We start from the raw sequence: 22181 nt of genomic DNA on the forward strand, positions 1-22181 counted from the left end.
AAGCTGACAGGTTATACTCTGGAGTGCATGTTGGCTGATCCTGCAGAATCTGGACCAAGACCAACTTTAACTAAAAGGCACTACCATAATTAAGCTGTGGCACTTATACAATCAGTCCATAAATAGGGGTGTGTATTTTTAAAACTCTAAAGAAATTAAATACAGCATGTCTTTGAACTATAGATATTGGACAAGACATTATTAATATACTCTTAAGGTCCTTGGTTCACATTTTTACAGTCCAAGGTGTTTGTTTGTTTTTTTGCCACTGAAAATTTGAGGAAAAACAGTTTCAATAGCTTAGGATTTGACTTCAGGTACACAACAATTAAACATTCGACTAATTCTATACCTTAAAGGCACACTGTGGAATTTTTGGCCACTAGGGTGCGCTCGACCTGTAATTTTCACGCCTAGTGCCCCTAGAGGCCACAAGCGCCGCAGCATTGTCGCAAAAGTCAACAGTCAACCGGTCAACCTCCCGTGTCTTTATGTGTGTGCAGACGGCATTTGATTTGTATGTTGGAGAAAGTTAATCGATTCACTACTGACCAAAATAATAATATAAATATAAGATTAATAATATAAATCCTATAAAGAAAACAAATTGAATAAAAGTAGCATACGCAGAAAACAATGTCTGATCAGGTAAGTCGCATTGACAAGGGTTGCCCAATCCTGCTCCTGCCGATCGTCTGTCCTGCACAGTTCATCTCCAACCCTAATCAAACACACCTGAAGCAAACAATTAGCAGCTAACGTCTTCAGGATCTCTTTGCAATGGGTTGGAGATGAAATCGAGTAGTCGGGAAATCGTGTAACAAAACTGATATAACTCACTACATATTTCCGTTATTTGTAGTGTTCAGTTTGTTTTTCCTTTTACACAAATACAAACATATATGAGCTGAAAGGAAAAAATTTTTTTACATTTGTATACGGCAGTATGTTGTGACTTATATCAGTTTTGTTACACGAATTCGCAGTAAATATTACAGTATATATACACTTATGCCGATGTTTATTTTAAACTCTCCCTTTTTCTTTTTTTGGTCTCCTCTGACAAAATCTTTGCTTTCTTCGCTTTCTTCCGAGTAGCTGTTGATTCAGCCATGACGACAACATACAGACGCCTGCAATCAAACGCGAGTTGAGCTCTTTGAGCTCTCACGTTAGATTTTGAGGAAGTTGGGGTGGTGGGGGAAGTGACGTATGCCGTAAAGCGGTCGAATTTTGTAGTTCTTTTTGTGCTCGGGTTCCTACCCGAAACCCGAAGTTACATAGTGCTAGTAAAAGCGATACAGACACCTTCAGGCTTCGGCAGACGTGTCATTCAACCTATTGTAAGTCGATGTACCATCTCAATGGGTTTTGGTAATATATTATAAAGGTTGAAAAGTTCCACAGTGTGCCTTTAAAGGTCCTTTTAACCTTTTTATTATTTTCTTTATTTTCAATAGGGCATATACTCCAACTGGCATTCAGTGTAACATTAGTTATTCCTTGTTTTCTCTCACTTTTATTTTACTTTTACTTTTGTTTTCCTTTAGTCTGAGGGGGCACTGTCTAACAGACCTTTACAGAACAAATTATAGAAGAGAGAACAACATTTAGCTGTTTAGTTCAATTAAAGCAAGAGTCTTTCCTGTAGATGGTCCTTGTTCAATGCTTTAAACTTACAAGTATGAGGTATAATTTCAGCTTGTGCTCATTTGAGAGTTACATTTTCTAGATTGATTGTAAACAGACGAATGAGTCTGAAATCTTCATTTCTCTATATGACGACTACTACAACATCTCATGTAAACTCAGATTTGTAGGGCTTGAAGGAGAGTATAGTGTGTTAAGGGAACGTGTTGTCTCATAGGAATCTCTTCAGCATGTCTATGTGAGAATGTACCAGCTGCTGCCTTGATATGGTCAGAAGCATGCTGGAATGCCTAGGGAGCTGCTTCATATCTTTTGTTTGCAATGAGCTGTCAGCACACTGTGTACATTGCCATAATTTCACTACAAGAGGCCACACATGCTTTCCCTGAAGCAGTATCATTACTTAATGTAGTTTATAATGATAAATTGTGTTTTTAATCATTTCCCAGTGAAGTTATTGGTGTGATGAAATCATTCTAAAGTGTGATATATGGCTTTTGATACAGCAGTGACTCCATTAGCATTGCTTTACAACACTTTTGGATATTTTGACTAACTGCAATGTTGTTTTTTTCACATTTATTTTCAATATAAAATAATAGTGTTGTTGTAATTGTTCTACTGCATACATATATTATAATAATAATACTAATAAAAGTAACTTTTGTATCATGATAACTTAGTTTCCATTTTACTATTATTATTATTAACATTATTAGGATTAGGTTTGGGATTTTTTTATTATTATTATTAAATAAGAATAAGAATAAATAAGAATTTATTTTCTACTGCATACAGAATTTTTATTTTTTTATTATTAATAATAATTTATTGTAGTTTTCTGTAGCATATAGACTTGGATTTAGCTTGCAATCACTACAAACTAGTGTTAGGTAGGTTTGGATCTTAGTCGGGGTCTACTCCATATTTAATTTGACACTAAAGGTTATTCTGACATACCTTTTTTCATTAGTGTCAAATTTAAAGTGACATCCATGACTAAAGTGTATTGTGCCGTTTTTAACATTTAATAAGAGTAAATATGTATGAATTGTAACATATACCAACTTCAGTCAGCAAATTCTGCAGGGGTGCTGAAAGGAAAGCAAGAAAAAGACAGCAGTTCTCCTCTGTCCTCATGCCCTGATGTGGGGAGGTCACTGCACACTTTTCCTGTAACATGCACCATTTCATTAAGTGCCACTCAGTCAACCAACTGTCAGACAAGTCATTTTTTCTGCTCTCTTTGCTCTACTTGCTCTGGGTGTCCTAAAGTACAGCATTTATGTAGCTTTCTCCCAAGCACAATACAGCCGCCTCCCTCCGTTGCCCTTCTTTTAGATATATTACGGTATCCTTTCACCACTGAAGAAGGCAAGTGGTTGGAGGAGGTGAGAGCCAATGAGCTTATTCCACTAGTCTCTCCGATGTAGAGCGAGACGGCAGAGAGAGGAGGTAGAGGTGGCAGAGGTTCATGCGTCTGGGTTGCTATATTCCTGCATTCTGGACTGAAGTCACAGAGACGGGACTATGGGCTGCTCCGGCAGCAAAGTGTGCCTTAACACTCCCTGCGCTGGACACAGGGTAAAGACATTATTCTCTCTGCAGGGTGCAGGACGGGATAGATTTGAAATGGGATTGCTGTGGATGCCTATACAAAGCATGTAATTTCAGTGAGATGAGGTTGTGGATTTAGTTTGAGGCATTCTTAAATTTGAGTTTGGTGTACTGTTTGGTTTATCCTAATGAATATGTTATGAATGCTAATGAGTTCATAACTGTTGTGTAAATGTCACTCTGGCATTGATCTCTGGGGGAAGGGGGCAGGGGCAGGTCAGAACGGCAGCACGCGGTTTTTGAAGCGTCTTTGTGTTGGTTGAGGAGGCTGACAGCACTGCAGCTGTGGCGCTGACTGTCCTCCACAGAGATAGAGAGAGAGAGACACTGCTGATTTTATTGCTCTACATTCGGTTGTTGTCATTCATATGTTAGTTTTTTTTAATTAAACGCTTACAGAGCTGTCATAGTGGTGTGTAAAACACAAAGCTGTGCTGTGGGATTCTGGCATGCCTGTGCAAATATCTGGCATGACTGTTTTCTGAATTCATGACTGAATTCTCTTTTTTTTGTGGCAGTAACGAGTTAGAGGATAGCCTGTTTTCTTTTTGAACACTGTTTATATTAGCAAAGCATTTTCAACCTAGCAATCATTTATGCCATGTTAAAATCTGAAAACTGTCATATCCGACTCATCCTGTCCTGTGATTGACAGACACCCTTCAGAAGAACAGTCTAATGCATGATTCATGTCTGCAAAAGGAATTCCAGAGTTGTTCATTCATCATGACATTAGATTGCACTTGGCATTGCCTTGCTCCATGACAACATACTTTTTGGCAGATTGTGTTTCTTGTGTAATTTGGGTAATGTGGGTATGCAACGCAATGAGAAATGATGCACTGATTTTTCTTGTGTTTTCCCGCAGCATGAGGAGGTGATGAAGCGGCGCAGGGAGCTGTCTCAGGAGCTGGTCACTTTGCGTGAGGAGCTGGGTAAGTGTGTGTGAGTCACTGAAGAGTGCTTGGCTTTCACTGTCTGCGGAAAGAATGGAGAGAGCTGCCAAAATGTCGCTGTTTGTAATTAATGTAATATTTGGATTGCTGGTCACGAGTGGTAATCAGTGATGAACGGTAGGCGTAAAGTAAAACCAAAAATTGGTAGTAAAACCAATTCTGATTGTACATGTATCTAGCTTACGCTAAAGCATTACACATTTTACGCATCATCATTTGTTGTCATACATACACTCACCGGCCACTTTATTAGGTACACCTGTCCAACTGCTCGTTAACACTTAATTTCTAAGCAGCCAATCACATGGCGGCAACTCAGTGCATGTAGACATGGTCAAGACAATCTCCTGCAGTTCAAACCGAGCATCAGTATGGGGAAGAAAGTTGATTTGAGTGACTTTGAACGTGGCATGATTGTTGGTGCCAGAAGGGCTGGTCTGAGTATTTCAGAAACTGCTAATCTACTGGGATTTTCACGCACAACCATCTCTAGGGTTTACAGAGAATGGTCCGAAAAAGAAAAAAACATCCAGTGAGCGGCAGTTCTGTGGGCGGAAATGCCTTGTTGATGCCAGAGGTCAGAGGAGAATGGCCAGACTGGTTTGAGCTGATAGAAGGGCAACAGTGACTGAAATAACCACTCGTTACAACCGAGGTATGCAGCAAAGCATTTGTGAAGCCACAACACGCACAACCTTGAGGCGGATGGGCTACAACAGCAGAAGACTCCACCGGGTACCACTCATCTCCACTACAAATAGGAAAAAGAGGCTACAATTTGCAAGAGCTCACCAAAATTGAACAGTTGAAGACTGGAAAAATGTTGCCTGGTCTGATGAGTCTCGATTTCTGTTGAGACATTCAGATGTTAGAGTCAGAATTTGGCGTAAACAGAATGAGAACATGGAACCATCATGCCTTGTTACCACTGTGCAGGCTGGTGGTGGTGGTGTAATGGTGTGGGGGATGTTTTCCTGGCACACTTTAGGCCCCTTAGTGCCAATTGGGCATCGTTTAAATGCCACGGCCTACCTGAGCATTGTTTCTGACCATGTCCATCCCTTTATGGCCACCATGTACCCATCCTCTGATGGCTACTTCCACCATGTCACAAAGCTCTAATCATTTCAAATTGGTTTCTTGAACATGACAATGAGTTCACTGTACTAAAATGGCCTCCACAGTCACCAGATCTCAACACAATAGAGCATCTTTGGGATGTGGTGGAACGGGAGATTCGCATCATGGATGTGCAGCCGACAAATCTGCAGCAACTGTGTGATGCCATCATGTCAATATGGACCAAACTCCCTGAGGAATGCTTCCAGCACCTTGTTGAATCTATGCCACGAAGAATTGAGGCAGTTCTGAAGGCAAAAGGGGGTCCAACCCGTTACTAGCATGGGGTACCTAATAAAGTGGCCGGTGAGTGTAGATTGGCCGTATCAAACATTAGAGACTGGGCTATATCTTACTGTTTTATCAAGAAAAAAAGCCAACTGAGGATCCCGTTTGAGACCAAGAGCAGATCGGAGATCTCTCCATTTGTTGAATGCCTTCCCGAGGTTGACTCTCGTCTTACTCCGACGCCTGTCTGACTCCAATTTGGACCTTTTGGTGGTACTAGACAAAATTTTTCTTTTCTTTACTTTACGTGGAGTTTGCGTTGGGGTTTGGAATGGACTACAAGCCGGTCTCTTTGAATCCATCTTCTACCTTTGACGCACGAGTTGTCTTCGCTGATGCGGAGAATGGCGGCGCCGGCGAATACACAAACCTGCGAGACATAGCCTTGTGAGCGTGAACGCGCATGACGTCACGCCCAGTCTCAAATTCAAGCCCGAATCCCTCTTATATATTTTACTGTACAGGATTATAGAGGCAATCTCAGTGCGCAGAGAAGGGCTCATTCAGCCCATCAGGCAGTTCTTTAAGCATATATAGGATAGAAAAACAGGTATTTTTAACATGAAAAGTTGCGCAATGCACCTTTAAAATATATTATAATAGAAAACACTTTTTTTTATGATATTTCACAATGTTACTGCTTTACTGTATTTTATCAAATAAATGCAGCCTTTGGTGAATAAGATACGTTTTCCTAAAACATTACAAAAAAATCTTACCAACCCCGAAACTTTTGAACAGTAGTGTATGTTAGGCGCTTGTTGGCTGCTTTAGCTTCACTATTCTGTGCTTATCGTCAATTATTTAAAATTGATGTTTTTTGTTATGTAATAAAAAATGTATAAGCACAATTTATATTTGTTGAGAAAAAAAATTCCGAAATTATATATATTGTGTCAAAGCTTTTGACTGGTAGTGTGTTTAAATTTACCAACCACTTAGCATGCTTGCTAGTACATGAACTACCATGTGGTTTTAGATGAGGAGGACGGTCTGTTCATTTTATTGGTCCTGTTGGAAGGACTCTTCCCTCTCATAGGAGTCATTTAGGAGACACACCCCCAGAAAGCCGTTCTGGTATGTGAAGGTCAAACCGACAAGGTCAGACAAGTCTGATGTCCCTCACACTCTAATGGGCAAGTAAAATAGAGAAATGTATTTAGTACAGGCCAGTGTTCACCCCTGAGAGACGTCTGATGCATTGATTTCACAGCTCATATTACCACCTGAAAACTGAGCATGTACAAGGGAGTGATATGAGATTTTTATTATTTCTTTTTTTTCTTGACTGATGATATACAGCAGCAGCTCTACGGGATTAATGTATTTTTTTACGAATCAGAAAGCGTTTTTTTCTGTCACTTTGCAAACTTTTAAGTCCTGCACATGATCTTGCTTTACTGTTATAATCACCGCTTGGGCATATTAGCACATTCCAGCGCTTCTGACCATGTTTAAGACCCCGTAAGAATTCTTCAGACCACCTCTTGAAGTCACAATATAGCTGCAGGAATATCTGCTAAATTTTGTCATTTACCCACAGCCTCAAGTATTCATTCCAGCTTTCGCCCTAGTATGACGCGAGTGATGTCAGTGCCATGCTTTTTGGCACACACCCGGAATTCCCTTATAAAACAAAAGTGTCTTTTAACACAGGACAACTGCTCTCTGCCAGTAAAGCGAGTGCTGTCTTCACACAAAACCTGCTAGAACTGTGTCTAATCAATTTAGCTTGCCATTTGGCATGTGACTGATTAACTCCTCTATGCAGAATGATAACTTCTGCTGCTATAGCCTAATATGTTTTTATATTAAAACTCTTCTCCTAAAATAACATGCATTATTTTTAAGATAAGCATGTCTAGACAATGTCACATGATTTATTTAGGGCAAATTCACCCAGGCTTGTTAAACGCACAGTTTCATTTTCTGTTTTGAAAACGTTTTTTAACTCTAGATGTGAAAATGTGTGCATACTGCACATACATATACGTAGCACATTTGTTGAGCTTTCTACTGCCAAAAGCTTTCGCTATATCCTCCTGGGACCCAAGAATAGACTTTTGTCCACTGTAGTGGACATTATATTTTAGTGAATTTCTCTGACATCATACATGTCACATGACACAACCTGGGTGCCCTGTAAAGAGCACATTCAGGACTTTTCAGAGATACCAAATGTTTGGAGGTTTCACCATGAAAACAACTTCTCCTTGGTCTTTAAAAATGTCTGAAATTAATTTAGTGATGAAATGTAGCATTCTTATGGAAATATGATAATATATTGTAATTATAATTTAAATTGGACTACTTTTTCAAATTGTATTTCATAAAACAACATCTCAGGAAAATGTTAAGGGGTTTCAAATAAAAAAAATACTTTGTTACAGAACAGGGCATTGATTTCAAACGTATCCACTGTAGAGGACATCAGGACTTAAATCATGTTTATCAGGCATTCTGGGAGACACAACAAGTGAATATGGAAATAAATTATACATCAATATTCCTATGAAATATTAGATATTATTATTAAAATGTTGCCAATTATTACACTTCTTTTTTCATTAAATGTTGCTCCAAGAACACATTAATGTGCAAATTAGATACAGTGTATAGATACATTGCATTGAATGGGAATATTAATTTATGGCCATTTTACCCACATATTGCAAAAAGTAAAATGGTGCATCAATTCATTCCATTATTTCTTTCATAACATAGTTGAGAATAATCTTTATACAAATTTTGGTTGAAAAAATCCTGAAACCCCAAAATGTATTGGTGATTGAAAAAAAACTCCCTTTGTTTTTGCCTATACATATAATTTCATGTCATTTTATTTTTTAAACAACTTAGTCCTGGCGTCCACTAGAGGACATAGCATAACGTATGAATAAAATATTATTTTTGTGTTTTTTTACCATTTGTTTATTGTGCTCTAAACAGTGTGATGACATGGAAAAAAACTAAATGCAAAAAACGTACTCGGTTACTAACGTAACCTCGGTTCTCTCTAGAGAGGGAACGAGTACTGCGTAATAGCTTACGCTAGGGGAAAACCTCTTTTCCACGAGATATTGAAGCCAAAAATTATCCTTAATTTTTTATTAATGTAAAACGCTTTGCAGCAGCAAGCAGACACAGGCGATACAGCTCGCGCGCCTATTGGTTGCTCTTGCGGCAAATGCAGCAGCCTATCGAGAGAGACTCTGCGTGACGTAATGACCAATGGGGGCAACTCGCGCCCATATCGTCACGTCCCGCCAGAAAGGGCGTGGTCTCACTCTATAAATATGCTCGTTAGGCTGGTACAAGCTGGTTTTCATCGCCGAAGCGAACCAGAGCGTATTCCAAGCACGGCAAGATACGCAGTACTCGTTCCCTCTCTAGAGAGAACCGAGGTTACGTTAGTAACCGAGTACGTTCTCTCACGAGAGTATCTCTCGTACTGCGTAATAGCTTACGCTAGGGGAACACAATGCAACACGCCGTGCGTACAGGGATCCAACACCAAAGTCCCAGGGGCCGAAGCCCAGGGCTCATATAGTGCATAATCACCATAAACTCACATAGAGTGGAGGAAGAGAGGCTGGAAGCGTCATTCCTTATAAAATAGCACCCAGCGGGGCTATCATATGACAATAAAACGCGCAGCCAGGGTGAAAGCTTTCAGCCTGATCTGGGTGGCCATACGTGTGTCAACACTCATGAGGCTGCAGTAAACTCAGCATCTGGGCCGCACAGCGGGGCAGATAGCACTGAATTTTTTGACCGCCAAAAGCTTAGCTTGTAAGGCGGGTACCTCCAGGTTATAGTATTTCATAAAAGTAGACGGCGAGGCCCAGCCCGCGGCCGTACAGATATCTTGCAGGGAAACCCCGCTAGACCATGCCCACGAAGAGGCCACGCCTCTCGTGGAGTGCGCTCTGACACCCAAGGGGCACTGCAGGCCCTTTGCAGTGTAAGCGAGCGCAATGGCATCCACTATCCATCTGGATAGGCTCTGTTTTGAGGCGGCAAGTCCCTTGGAGCGCCCGCCAAACAAAACGAAAAGCTGCTCAGTCTGTCTGAAAACAGACGAGCGCGACACATAAGCTCTTAATGCCCTGACGGGGCAAAGGAGACTCGCGTCCTCCTCCTCATTGAGAACCGGAAGGGCGGACAGGGAAATTACCTGGGCCCTAAACGGTGTATTGAGGGATTTCGGCACATACCCGTGCTTAGGTTTGAGAATGACCTTCGAGTCATTAGGCCCAAACTCCATACATGACGCGCTTACTGAAAGCGCCTGCAAGTCCCCTATGCGCTTCACTGAAGCGAGAGCCATGAGAAACACTGTTTTGAACGACAGGTGTTTCATGTCCACCAGCTGGATTGGCTCGAACGGGGCGCCTTTCATGGCCTCCAGGACCGTGGAAAGGTCCCACGTCGGGACTGAAGGGGGCCTGGGAGGGTTTAGCCTCCGAGCTCCCCTAAGGAAACGCACGACTAAGTCGTTCTTCCCCAGCGACTGGCCAGACACCGGTTTTGCAAACGTTGCTATGGCCGCCACATATACTTTGAGCGTGGATGGGGTCCTGCCCTTATCCAGTAGCTCTTGAAGGAAGGAAAGCACTTCCGAAACCCCGCATTCCACAGGTGAAAAACTCTGGGCTTGACACCATGCAGAGAAAACAGACCATTTCGAGGAGTAGAGCCGCCTGGTAGACGGAGCTCTAGCCTGCGCGATCGTGTTTAACACTCCTTCTGGGAGGCTAGCGGGTACCCGTTGATGGCCCATGCGTGCAGGGACCACAGCTCCGGGCGAGGGTGCCAAATCGAGCCCTCCGCCTGAGAGAGGAGGTCTCTCCTCAATGGTACAGGCCATGGGGCAGTGCTGGTCAGCTGCATCAGGGCAGGGAACCACGTCTGGTTTGTCCAGAGCGAAGCTACGAGCAGCACTGGGCATCCGTTTTCCCTGATTCGTTCCAACACCTGAGGCAGGAGCGAGACAGGAGGAAAAGCATATAGGGGGCAGCGGGGCCAAACATGAGCCAGCGCGTCCTTGCTTTTCGAGAAAAACTTCGGGCAATGAGTGTTTTCGTGGGACGCAAATAGGTCCACCTGTGCTCTGCCGAATGTTTTCCACAGCAGCTGGACCGTCTGCGGGTGCAGCGACCACTTCCCTGCTGGAACATTGTTCCTGGACAGTCTGTCTGGTCCCACATTCAGGTGACCAGGCACGTGCGCTGCTCTCAGTGAGAGCAGGTTGTGCTGAGCCCAGACCAGGAGGCGTTCTAAATCGCCAGGGCGGCGTCAGGTCACGAAACCTTCACAGGCTGACGGAACGCCTCCCTGGCGATTTATGTATGCCACCACTGACATGTTGTCCGACCGGACCAAGACGTGGTGGCCTGTTACCTGGGGACAAAAACGCCGTAGCGCTTTGTCGACTGCTATCATCTCCAAGCAGTTTATGTGAAGGAGCTTTTCCCGTTCTGACCACAGGCTAGCTAGCGGTCTGCCCTCGAGCAGCGCTCCCCACCCCGAGGTGGAGGCGTCCGTAGACACCACCTTCACACTCGAAGCGGTCCCCAGACTCACACCTGACTGATACCAGTCGGTTATTTTCCAAGGTTCCAGAGCTGAAACACACTGTAGGTCGACCCTGAGGCGAAACAGACCCGCTGTCCATGCCCTGGGTGGAACCCGCGCTTTCAGCCACATCTGCAGTGGGCGCATGCGAAGCAAGCCCAACTGGAGTACAGAGGCCGCTGAGGCCATCAGCCCCAGCATTTTCTGAAACCTTTTGAGCGGAACTATCGAGCCGTGGCGGAAGGATTTCGTGACGCGCTGAATATTTAGTCCGCGCTCTGGTGACAGGCGTGCCGTCATGGATAGCGAGTCTAACACTGTTCCCAGAAAGGAAATTTTCTGACTGGGAGACAGTGAGCTCTTCGCCCAATTGACTGTGAGGCCCAGCTCCTCGAGGTGCTCGAGTAATGCGGCCCTGTGTTCTATGAGCTCCGATCGTGATCGAGCTAGAATCGGCCAATCGTCCAAGTAGTTCAGGACTCGCATGCCCTGAAGTCTCAGGGGTGCGAGCGCCGCGTCCATGCACTTCGTGAATGTACGAGGTGCTAGGGACAGGCCGAACGGCAGGACTGTGTATTGATATGCCTGGCCCTCGAAAGCGAATCTCAAGAATCGCCTGTGATGGGACGCTATTTGTATTTGGAAACAGGCGTCTTTCAGATCTATTGACATAAACCAGTCCCCGTGGCGCACTTGCGCGAGGATTTTCCTGGTCGTAAGCATTCTGAACTGGCGTTTCACAAGCGCTCTGTTCAGCTGTCGCAGATCTAAAATGGGTCTGAGACCTCCATCTTTTTTCGGTACCAGAAAATATCTGCTGTGTAGGCCCCCTTTGCTCTGAGCTTGAGATAAAGGTTCTATAGCACCCTTGCTCAGTAGTTTCGCTATCTCGGCTCGAAGTAGATGAGATACTTCGTTTTCACCGTTGTCTCGACGCGCGCCGTATAACGGCGGGGACATCGAGCGAACTGTAGCGAATAGCCTCTTTTTATAGTGTTCAGCACCCATTCTGATACCCCAGGAAGCTGTGCCCACACTTTCGCGTGAATAGCTAGGGGTAGAATGAGATCTGGGCTCTGGCCGAGACATAGTGACGGCAAGGGAGCTCCGGCGTGCTGTAACGCAGACACTGTGTTTACAGTGTGTGAGGCGGGGGGCGCGCCGATCGCGGCGGGCAGCCTGGCCGCGCTCAAAACCCTTATAGCAGTTTGCTGAGGGAGAGAGAGCGGGGTGAGCCCCGTGGGGCTTAACATGTCTGTGAGTGAATGTGGGCGCAGGACAGCGGGCACATTTACTGCACTGAAAAACACCGTCGGCCTGAGCTGACTGAATGCGTGTTGGTTTAGTTTTTACAGAACCCGTGGGACATGTGGTGTGTAGTGTTTGTGGGCACTGAGACGTAGGCACATTCACTACATTTAGTGCACAATCGACATGAGGCGATTTTGTTTGTGCGAGCCCTGCAACTTTGCGGGCTGTGTTTGTGTGTAGAAATGAGCCCTGGGTTGTGGGCATTTTCAATACACTCATAACACCATCGGCTGTGGCCGGAATACCAGAAAATACACCGTTTATGTGATTTATCTGGGTCGCCATGGGAACAGCATTTGTGTGCAGGCAAGCGGGCATGGTACTGGCTTGCTTACTGCAAAATACACTGGAACAGTCACATTTTCTGGAACTGAACGAGCGAAAATTTCAGTGGAAGTCTGGCCACGGCAAGACTGAAACACCGTCGATTTCCTAGGAGGCTAGGAAGACTTGTGTTGGTTTCGTTTTACAGAAACCGTGGTAGTGTTTGTGGGCACTGGGTTGTGGGCACATTCACTACATTTAATGCACAATTGACATGCGTCGATTTCATTTGTGCGAGCCCTGTACCGTGGCGGGCTGTGTTTGTGTGTAGAAATGAACACTGGGCTGTGAGCATTTTATTACACTTATAACACCATCGGCTGTGGCCGTAAAACCAGAAATACAATGATTACATGATTTTTCTGGGTCGCCGTGGAAACGGCCTTTATGTGCAGGCAAGCGGGCCGTGGAACCAGCTTGTTTACTGCAAAATACACTGGAACAGTCGCATTTTCTGGAACTGAACGAGCGAAAAATTTCGGTGGAAGTCTGGCCGCGGCGAGACTAAATTTTTATCTGCTGCGAGAGCCGGGATCGAACACGGGTCTCTCGCGTGAAGGCTTCGGGTTCTGCCACTGGGCCACAGGGAGAACTACACTAGCGCAAGCAGATAAGAGAGTGTCATCACAGTTTTGTGTGTGTCGGCGTTTGTATGCAGGTGTGCGTGTTATACAACAGGCTCATTGCTGCAATAATGACATTTTCAGCCGCTCAAACTAGGAGCTGAGAAATGTTTGAGAAATGGAGATTAGTCCGGCCTCGGCGGGGACTAAAACACACTCTTTTCTCATTTGCCGGTGACGCACGCCCATGGGGGGGGCGGGGTAGATTTCTTATAACGTAAAGAAAGCTAGCCGCGGTTTTAGGGCTCGCCGTCTTGATGCTGGCCCGTTTCCCTGACGACTCGCGCGGCGGTTGCGCGGGCGCCTCCCAGTCGAGGCCGATGCTTTCCACGGCCTGAGAGAGCAGACGCATCAGCTCATTCTCAATGCCGGCTCTCTTACCAGTGGTTTGGCGGGAAACGCTAGCGGAGGGGAGGTCCACGGAGCTCGCCCAATCCTCGCTATCAGATGCCAGAAGAGAACAAGCCTCGGTGGGTTCGTCGAACTCGTGGACGGACGCGGCGGCAGGCGGCGGCCGTTGTCCGTCAGTGAGCGACTCGAGCGAAGCCGGCATAGCTGGCGGGCGAACCGGCGAGCTTTGGCGGGCTGGAGAAAGCTCGGGAGCGCGCTGGGCACGGCGCTTCTTGCGGCGCGGCACCACGGCGGGCTGTGGTGAAGGCTCGGAGAATGATGCCAGGCGAGTCCTCAGAGTCACCATAGGCAAAAGCTCGCAATGAGGGCATCCGCCGTCAGCGAGTGCGATGGCCGCGTGATCCTCACCCAGGCAGGACACACAGATGACGTGACGGTCTCCGTCGCTGAGCGGGGCGCGGCACAAGCCACAGGATGGCATCTTTAAAAAGACGCAGCTCTTTTGTGATGAGAAGTGTGAGTCGCGTCAAGTAAGCGAGCAAACACTCTCAGCAGAGTAAATATACAAAGTGATATAAAAGGATATAGAACGCCGGAAAGCGCAGCAGGTACGGCAGTTGAAGGCGGCGAGGCCAGCGACTCCAGAGCTCGTCCCGCTGAAAAGCTTGCTTCGACGGCGCGGCTTCTCACTCCGGATCCAGCGATGCGTGTGCTTCGCTGAAGAGATGAAAATCAGCTTGTACCAGCCTAACGAGCATATTTATAGAGTGAGACCACGCCCTTTCTGGCGGGACGTGACGATATGGGCGCGAGTTGCCCCCATTGGTCATTACGTCACGCAGAGTCTCTCTCGATAGGCTGCTGCATTTGCCGCAAGAGCAGCCAATAGGCGCGCGCCTGTGTCTGCTTGCTGCTGCAAAGCGTTTTACATTAATAAAAAATTAAGGATCATTTTTGGCTTCAATATCTCGTGGAAAAGAGGTTTTCCCCTAGCGTTAGCTATTACGCAGTACGAGAGATACTCTCTAGAGAGAACTTTTTTTTCTGGGTCTCAGGAGGATAAGCTATAAGGCATAAAAAAAGGCATACTCCTCCTACCTAACTGTCTGTTATTCTTCTTGTTTGCATTATTTGGATTATTTATGCCTTCAGCCTTGCTCTGCATCATAAATATAACCCATAATAGAATTACGCTGAAGATTCATGAAATATATCAAGCCATTAGTGAGCTCTGGGTCTGGCTCATCTTCTCTGGATGGATCTGATCATGGTTTAGATCTGCTAACTGTCCCTTGTACAGAGTAATTAGATACTGTTCTCATTTAACCCCTAAAAGCAACTTAACGATTCTGATCGTAACCCATTTTAAGACTCTCTTAAAAAGAAAAAAGATTCTGTGTGGTTTTCATCTTAGAACACAGATGATTAGGTTGCAGTGCCAGTCAGGGATATGACCCAAGTTTCCCCCTGGAGAACAACAGCCGTTCTTGTTGTGACTCATTTAAGTAATTCATTTTGCTGACATGCTGCTCTTGACCTTTTGATAATAAAGTACAGAAACGCCTACTGATGCATCAGTAAACAGATGAGATGAGCTGAGCTGAAAAATACACTGTTATTCTACAGAATTTAGACATTGTAGCGCTTAAATCAACCTTCCCTCATGCATACATGTATGAAAAACTTGCATTAAGTAGTCAAATATTACTGAATGCTTAATGCATATAAAATACTTATACACACTAATGTGAAATACAGCCTGATACTGTACATCTCTTTTTATACACACTGTAAAAAAAAAAATCCTGTAAAAAAAAAACGGCAAAAGTTTCCAGACGGATTCCGTTAAATTACAGCAAATAACCATTTCACAAAATTACATGCAAAAAAACGTAAAAATACAGAATTTACTTTACAGTCAAAATTGATTAAATTACAGTATATTACTGTTGATAATGGCTTTTTAAACCGTGGAAAAACAGATAAATGATGTCAAATTACATTAAAAATACATTTAACTTTCAGGTTAAACTGTAAATTTAGGGTTTTATTAAGTTATTTTATAATACTGCTGTCTATCTACCGTAATTTATAGTTTTTCTGTGTAAAATAACAATGAAACTATGTATAAAAATGCAATAAGCACATCAGTTCAAACACAAATGTTTGTATATTTAGTTTTAATTTGTATTTTTACAGATCCAAATTTCACAACTTTGACCAATCTCTAATTAAGTTCTTAATAATAGCAAATTTACAGTCAATTTCTGTTAAATTAACTGAATGTATAAGTACAGAATACCTGCACATTTACAGTATTAGTAATTGAACATAAACACTGAACATCAAGATAAGTGATTGATAGGATACAAGCTTAGTATATAATTTAGAACATGTAAAAATATCCACATTTAAAAGGCAATTGCTGTATACCTTTATACTCTAATCAAACTTTTTTTTTTTAAACAATTACATTTTATCCAAAGTGACCTACCAATTACGATAACAATAAAAAGCAACAAGTGCAGTGACAAGTCCCAGTTAGTCTAGCACAGTACACATAGCAAGTTTTTTTTTTTTTTAACAAGGATTTAGTATTATTGGGTCAAGTGTTTACGAAAAAGATGGATCTTTAGCAGTTTCTTGAAAATGTGTTGAGTTGCGCCGGTCATTCCATCAGCAGGAAACAGTCTAGGTAAAGGTCAGTGAAAGTGATTTTGTGTCTCTTTGGCATGATGGCACCACAAGGCACCGTTCACTTGCAGAACACAAGCTTCTGGAGGACACATAGATCTAAAGTAGTGAGTTTAGGTATAGGGCTACCTTTAAAGACCACTCTTGCTGCAGCATCTGGATCAGTTGCAGAGGTTTGACTGATGCTGGAAGGCCTGCCAAGAGAGCATTACAATAGTCCAGTCTGGATAGAACAAGAGCTTAGACCAGGAGTTGTGCAGCTCCGATAGGAAGGGCCTGATCCTCCTAATGATGTATAAGACAAATCAGCAAGATCACAGCAAGTATGGTTTGGCTGAAACCATAAATCAGCTGTCTTGGCAAGGTTGAGTTGAAGCTGAAGGTCATTTATCCAGCAAGAATTTTCCATCAGCTAGGCCGAGATGCGAGCAGCTACCGTCGGATCATCTGGCTGGAATGAAAGGTAGAGATATGTGTCATTTAAGATAGCAGTGATAGGAAAAGCCATGTTTCTAAATCTAAACGACAGAGCCTAGTTACAAAAAAACAAAAACAATAGATGGGTGGAATCTAACACAATCGTGGTCTTACTGTAGCAAAACCAAACCTTGTGCATACTTTTAGTGCAATCATATGGAATCAGAAGACTCGGTCATTACGATTGTTTAAAGTTAATTCTTCCCATACCTTGTTTGCCATGATCTTCTGCTTTCCACATGACCTGAAATCACAAAAAAATAAGTTATTTTAAAACTCAGTATTACATTTACACGTCAGAATATGTTTTATTGGGACAATGCAAAATCTCAACTGACTGTGATCTGGAAACTGAGCAGGAAAGCTTAACAGTATGTTTTGAGCTGCCATGTGATTTTAGCTACATTTTTAGAAAGTAAAAATCCACAGATTTACTGTGACCTAGCTGCATCAGTTACGTTACACCTAACGTTAGGGGTTCATCATGTTATATTCATATTCTAGTCTTCCTGTAGGCTTTGCTGTATTATTATCAACAAGTTACAGAACTGAATTCGATTTCTTAACAATCTTGATAGAGTTAGTCACGATAACCATTACGAAAATTAACCATGGCATGGTTTAACTAACGTTACAAAGAAGAAGAAAAAAAAGACACAAAAAAAAAACGCGGTCAGCCTATTTTTAGTAAAACTGTGGTTATTAAAATGGTAATAAATCCGCCAAAAACGTGGTTACTACAATTTTACTGTAATAAAATCAATTATATTACATTATACTTATAAAGTGACTTACTGGCCTTTGTATGCTGGTCACATCACATGACTTTGTTAGTCGCACCATATGTCTTGGATTTGGCAGATTAAAATTTTTTTTTTAATATTAATATACCGTGAAGCAGCTTGTTGTATCACCCTGACATTTGACTTCACGCCCCCTTAAAATAAAATCACAATAAATTAATTTCGAAATTAAAAACATGATCATCATAGAAGAGGTGTTTTCAAGTCTTTGTATGTATGAATTTCATAAATAAATACAGATATTTTAATGAATAAATAAATACCTGTATTCATTTAAATATCTGTATTTATTTAAAAACAGGCATTTAAATGCATAAATATAAATAGAATAAATCTGTATTTATTTAAAATTGTATTTATTTAATAAATAGTTTTTATTTTATTGAATAAATACAGATACTTATCTACAGGTGTTTATTTAAATGCATAAATATAGTCATTTGTTTAAATATAAATATTGAAGTAAGTTAATACAAATAAAGATATTTAGCCAGAAACCCCAACCTCAAATGGTCCCACTAGAATAGCCTGTTACTTCATGAGCTGGATGACTTAACAGCACACTTGTACACTACAAAGACAGGGAGCAGCTGCTGCATTCAGCTTGCCACTTTTGTGTGTAAACCACAGCAGTCCTGTGTGCCAATGTGTTCTGTGCAGTGAAGTGTCATCTGTTTCTAAGAGTTGAGCAAACTTAGCTAATGCTCAGAGGGACAGTATCTGTGACACAGTTCTGATTGAGAGAGCATTGTGGCGGGTTAGGAAACATCTGTTCATTATGCCTCTCTGGATTAGCGTTCCTTTTGACAAACTTTCCCTCAGTTGTAATTTGACGTGTTTTGAGTAACAGTTGACGCTTTATTTACAGAACTGCTGGAGATACCATAACTGTAGAGACAACTGCGACTCGATGCAGAATACTTGAGTAATGATTTACAGCATACAGTGTTGGCAGGGCTTCGAAGTCAAAGCAACAAATGGACGTATTGGCCTTTCAACATTTGCTCTGGTTATTCCACTGCTGTCTACTTATAGAATATCTATATTTTTATATCACAAACCGGTGCATAATATATTAGATGTCCTCCTGCTCTTTTTTTTTTTTAAGTTGGAGGGTTGCTGTCATATCATCCACAAAAAAGGCATCCTAAATGGTGCTCTGTGAGGTTGATGTTTGTTAACTGAATGAATCACTTAATCGATCTTCTAATGTCCAAATGGTCTGACCTTTTCCTCAGTGAGCTCGGCTTACTCTTGTGAGCGTCTGGAGCAGGAGAAGGAAGAGCTGCGTGCGGCCTTTGATGGAGTCCTGCAAAAGGTCCAGGAGCAGCACCACTTGGACCTCGCTGACCTTGAGGAGAGACTGAAGACTTTCTACTCCACTGAGTGGGAGAAGGTTCATCAGACCTACCAGGAGGAGGCCGATAAGTGCAAAGCTCAGATGGAACAGCAGGTGTGGAGGACAGTCGGCCTTTTTTGTCCACTTCTCCAGTGTCATGACACACTTTCTGTTGGATAGAGTTAATTTTAGATGTCTTCTAAAAACTTAAAATGATATTTTCATGATACTTTCCCATAACTATGGAAAGTAATTTCATAGCTTTTTGTTTTTGGCATATGAGCCTTGACCTTTTAGTTGTTTGGACATATGACATCTCATTTCTTGATCATTTATACACTAAAATAAACCATGAGACCTTTACAAAATTACTTGATTTGTACTTGTCTAGATAGAAGAGTTACGATCAAAACATGAGGCTTTGAAGAAGGAACTGGAAGTCAGCCATATAGAGGAGGTGGACAGCCTTAAACAACACTTTGAGGAGTCTTTCAAGGGTAAATAATCTTGGGATTTGGTTTTTATCTAAAATGTGTGTAAATGTTGCACCTGTTACTTACATTTTGGAAGCCAAAAGCTTTACCTCCCACTCATTAATATATCCTGACTTCACTTTTTCAGAACTCAAACAGTCCCATGAAAAGGAAATGCAAACTCTCAACACAACACTGATGGAATCAGACACATTATCTGTAAGGCAATGACCAAAAGAAAATTCCAAAAGCCACAACATTCTTGTTCCCTGTTTATTTTTCCTTTCTTATTTTTTTGCCCTGTTGAAATTTAGCAAACATTTTCATATCCGTGTATTTCTCCTCAAACAGAATCAAATTCAGGAGCTCATGACAGAGAATAACAGCCTCAAAGAAAAACTGAACGCTGAGGTGAAGAGAAGGATGGATCTAGCTGAGAGAACGCAGGTACAGTACATAACACATATATTTGGGAGCTACACAGGGGTGTTATCAAACCGACTCAACCATTGCCATTGATAGTAATGCATCTCTGCTTTGAGTAGATTGTATTTTCTATGAATAGCAGGTTAATATTAGACAGGTCTTTCCAATCAGGACTAAGAAGATTCCGGAACTCTCAACATTCTGATAATTATTTAGATAACTACCCTGCATAATGCTGCCAGACCCTGCCCTATGAATGGTGTGACAATGCAGCAGAGGCAAAGTTCATATATGGGTTCTTCAACTATAGACACTTGACCTTGTGGACTGGTAGAAAATAAATAGTCTTACTGTACATTTACATGGATGCATTTAGCAAATACTCTTAAAACGCACTTCACATTCTCAGTTCTTTTAGTTTGTTCACTAACAAAATCCAGTAGTTTTTATGCATATACACCACAGGAGAATTCTTATTTTTATTTTATTTAGTAATTATATACTACAGTGTTAAAAAGTTTGGCGTCAGTAAGATATTTGGGTTACGCTTTATTTTAAGGTGTCCTTGTAGCAGTGTAATTACACAAATAAGTACTGAGTAATATTAATGAACTACATGTATTACATTTTTTTTAAGAATTTGTACTTTTATTAAGCAAGGATGCATTAAATTGATTGAAAGTAAGAGATTTATAATGTTACAGAATATTTCTATTTGAAAAAAATGCTTTTTTTCTTTTTATTCATCAAAAAAATCATGAGAATGTTTCTGTTTTCACGAGAATACTAAGCAGCACAGCATTGATAATAATAGTAATAAATGTTTCTTGAGCATCAAATCAGCATATTAGAATGATTTCTGAAGAATCATGTGAGACTGAAGACTAGAGTAATGATGCTAAAAAATCAGCTTTGCCATCACAGAAATAAATTGCCTTTTAAAATGTATACAAATAGAGAAGTTATTTTAAATTGTAATAATATTTCTTCATAATATTACTGTTTTACTGTATTTTTATCATATGCGGCCTTGGTGGGCATAAGAAACTTCTTTCAAAAACATTTAGAAATCTTGAAACCCCCACATGTGTACATGGTAGTGTGTCATATTAATTTTGTATTATATATTATATAAATATGTATGATATATTATATAAATATGTATGATATATTATATAAATATGTATGATTGATTTTCATAGGTACAAAATTTGAGAACCTGGGTCTGGGACAAGAGTAAAATGATTAAGTCTATACTGTATATAAAATGCCCTTGAAAAGTAGCAAACATAAATGACAAAGGTATCATAAAACAGTTTAATGTGGTCTTCATGTAACAATATATTGTGTTAATTTTAATATAATTCAATCCCTGGGCATTAAAGTGCCTGAAGTTAAAGAAAGCCCACAAATGTAAACATGAAAATGTAATAATTTCTGTCTTAATGATGAATCCAGTTTAGGAAAGCCAGTGTATATCCCTGATCTCTCTGGTTTATTTTATGTTGAAAAGGACTCCCACACTCTTTATCTGGAGCAGGAGCTTGAAAGCCTTAAAGTAGTGCTGGACATCAAAAACAAGCGGATCCATGAACAAGACAAGAAACTCATGCAGATAGACAAACTGGTGAGCTCAATTATCTGTTTTGCATAAAGCATTTAGACGGAGAAATTCTCCTTTGTGTTCATTCTAATCACAGTAGAGATGACATAAATCTGATGCTCCTGTCTGTGCTGGAGAAACACTAAGACTTTGATTTATACTTAGATGGAGAGGAATGTGAAGCTGGATGAATATCTTAAGAAGCTGCAACAGGAAAACGAGGACCTCAAAGCCAGAATGGACAAACATGCTGCTTTGTCTAGGTAGCGTGCTACAAGATTGTCTTCATAAACTTATGATTTGAGACATAAGTTTACAGTTTGTCAAGTTTAGGTTTACGACAAGGGTTAAGTGCTTCTACATCAATGTTATTCACCTATCATTTCCCTCTGATTTTAGGGATCAGTTATAGGTAGTGTTAAGTTTAGGGGTAGGGATAGGGTTAGGACTAAATTTTAGGACAAAAAAAAGTCTTACTTGGCAAAATCACGATGGCCATCCCTGCCCTAGGCTTTTAGAAATGATTTTACTCAATCCACATGTCTAGCTT

General features: G+C 41.8%; 1 protein-coding gene across 3 annotated transcripts in view; it reads left to right on the forward strand.

The window, feature by feature from the left end:
• Positions 1–22181, forward strand: part of mtus1a (microtubule associated tumor suppressor 1a) — a 40197-nt gene that overhangs the window by 16255 nt on the left and 1761 nt on the right. For all 3 annotated transcript variants that reach the window (XM_056236246.1, XM_056236247.1, XM_056236249.1), the window contains 7 exons: positions 4136–4202; positions 19029–19243; positions 19521–19626; positions 19751–19821; positions 19954–20049; positions 21542–21655; positions 21797–21894. In XM_056236246.1, the coding sequence (XP_056092221.1) occupies positions 4136–4202; positions 19029–19243; positions 19521–19626; positions 19751–19821; positions 19954–20049; positions 21542–21655; positions 21797–21894 (767 nt within the window). The remainder of the gene's footprint in view (positions 1–4135; positions 4203–19028; positions 19244–19520; positions 19627–19750; positions 19822–19953; positions 20050–21541; positions 21656–21796; positions 21895–22181) is intronic.

The sequence above is a fragment of the Rhinichthys klamathensis genome, unplaced genomic scaffold (assembly GCF_029890125.1).
Source record: "Rhinichthys klamathensis goyatoka isolate OS25496 unplaced genomic scaffold, OSU_Roscu_1.1 h1tg000442l_1, whole genome shotgun sequence".
Taxonomy (NCBI): Eukaryota; Metazoa; Chordata; class Actinopteri; order Cypriniformes; family Leuciscidae; genus Rhinichthys; species Rhinichthys klamathensis.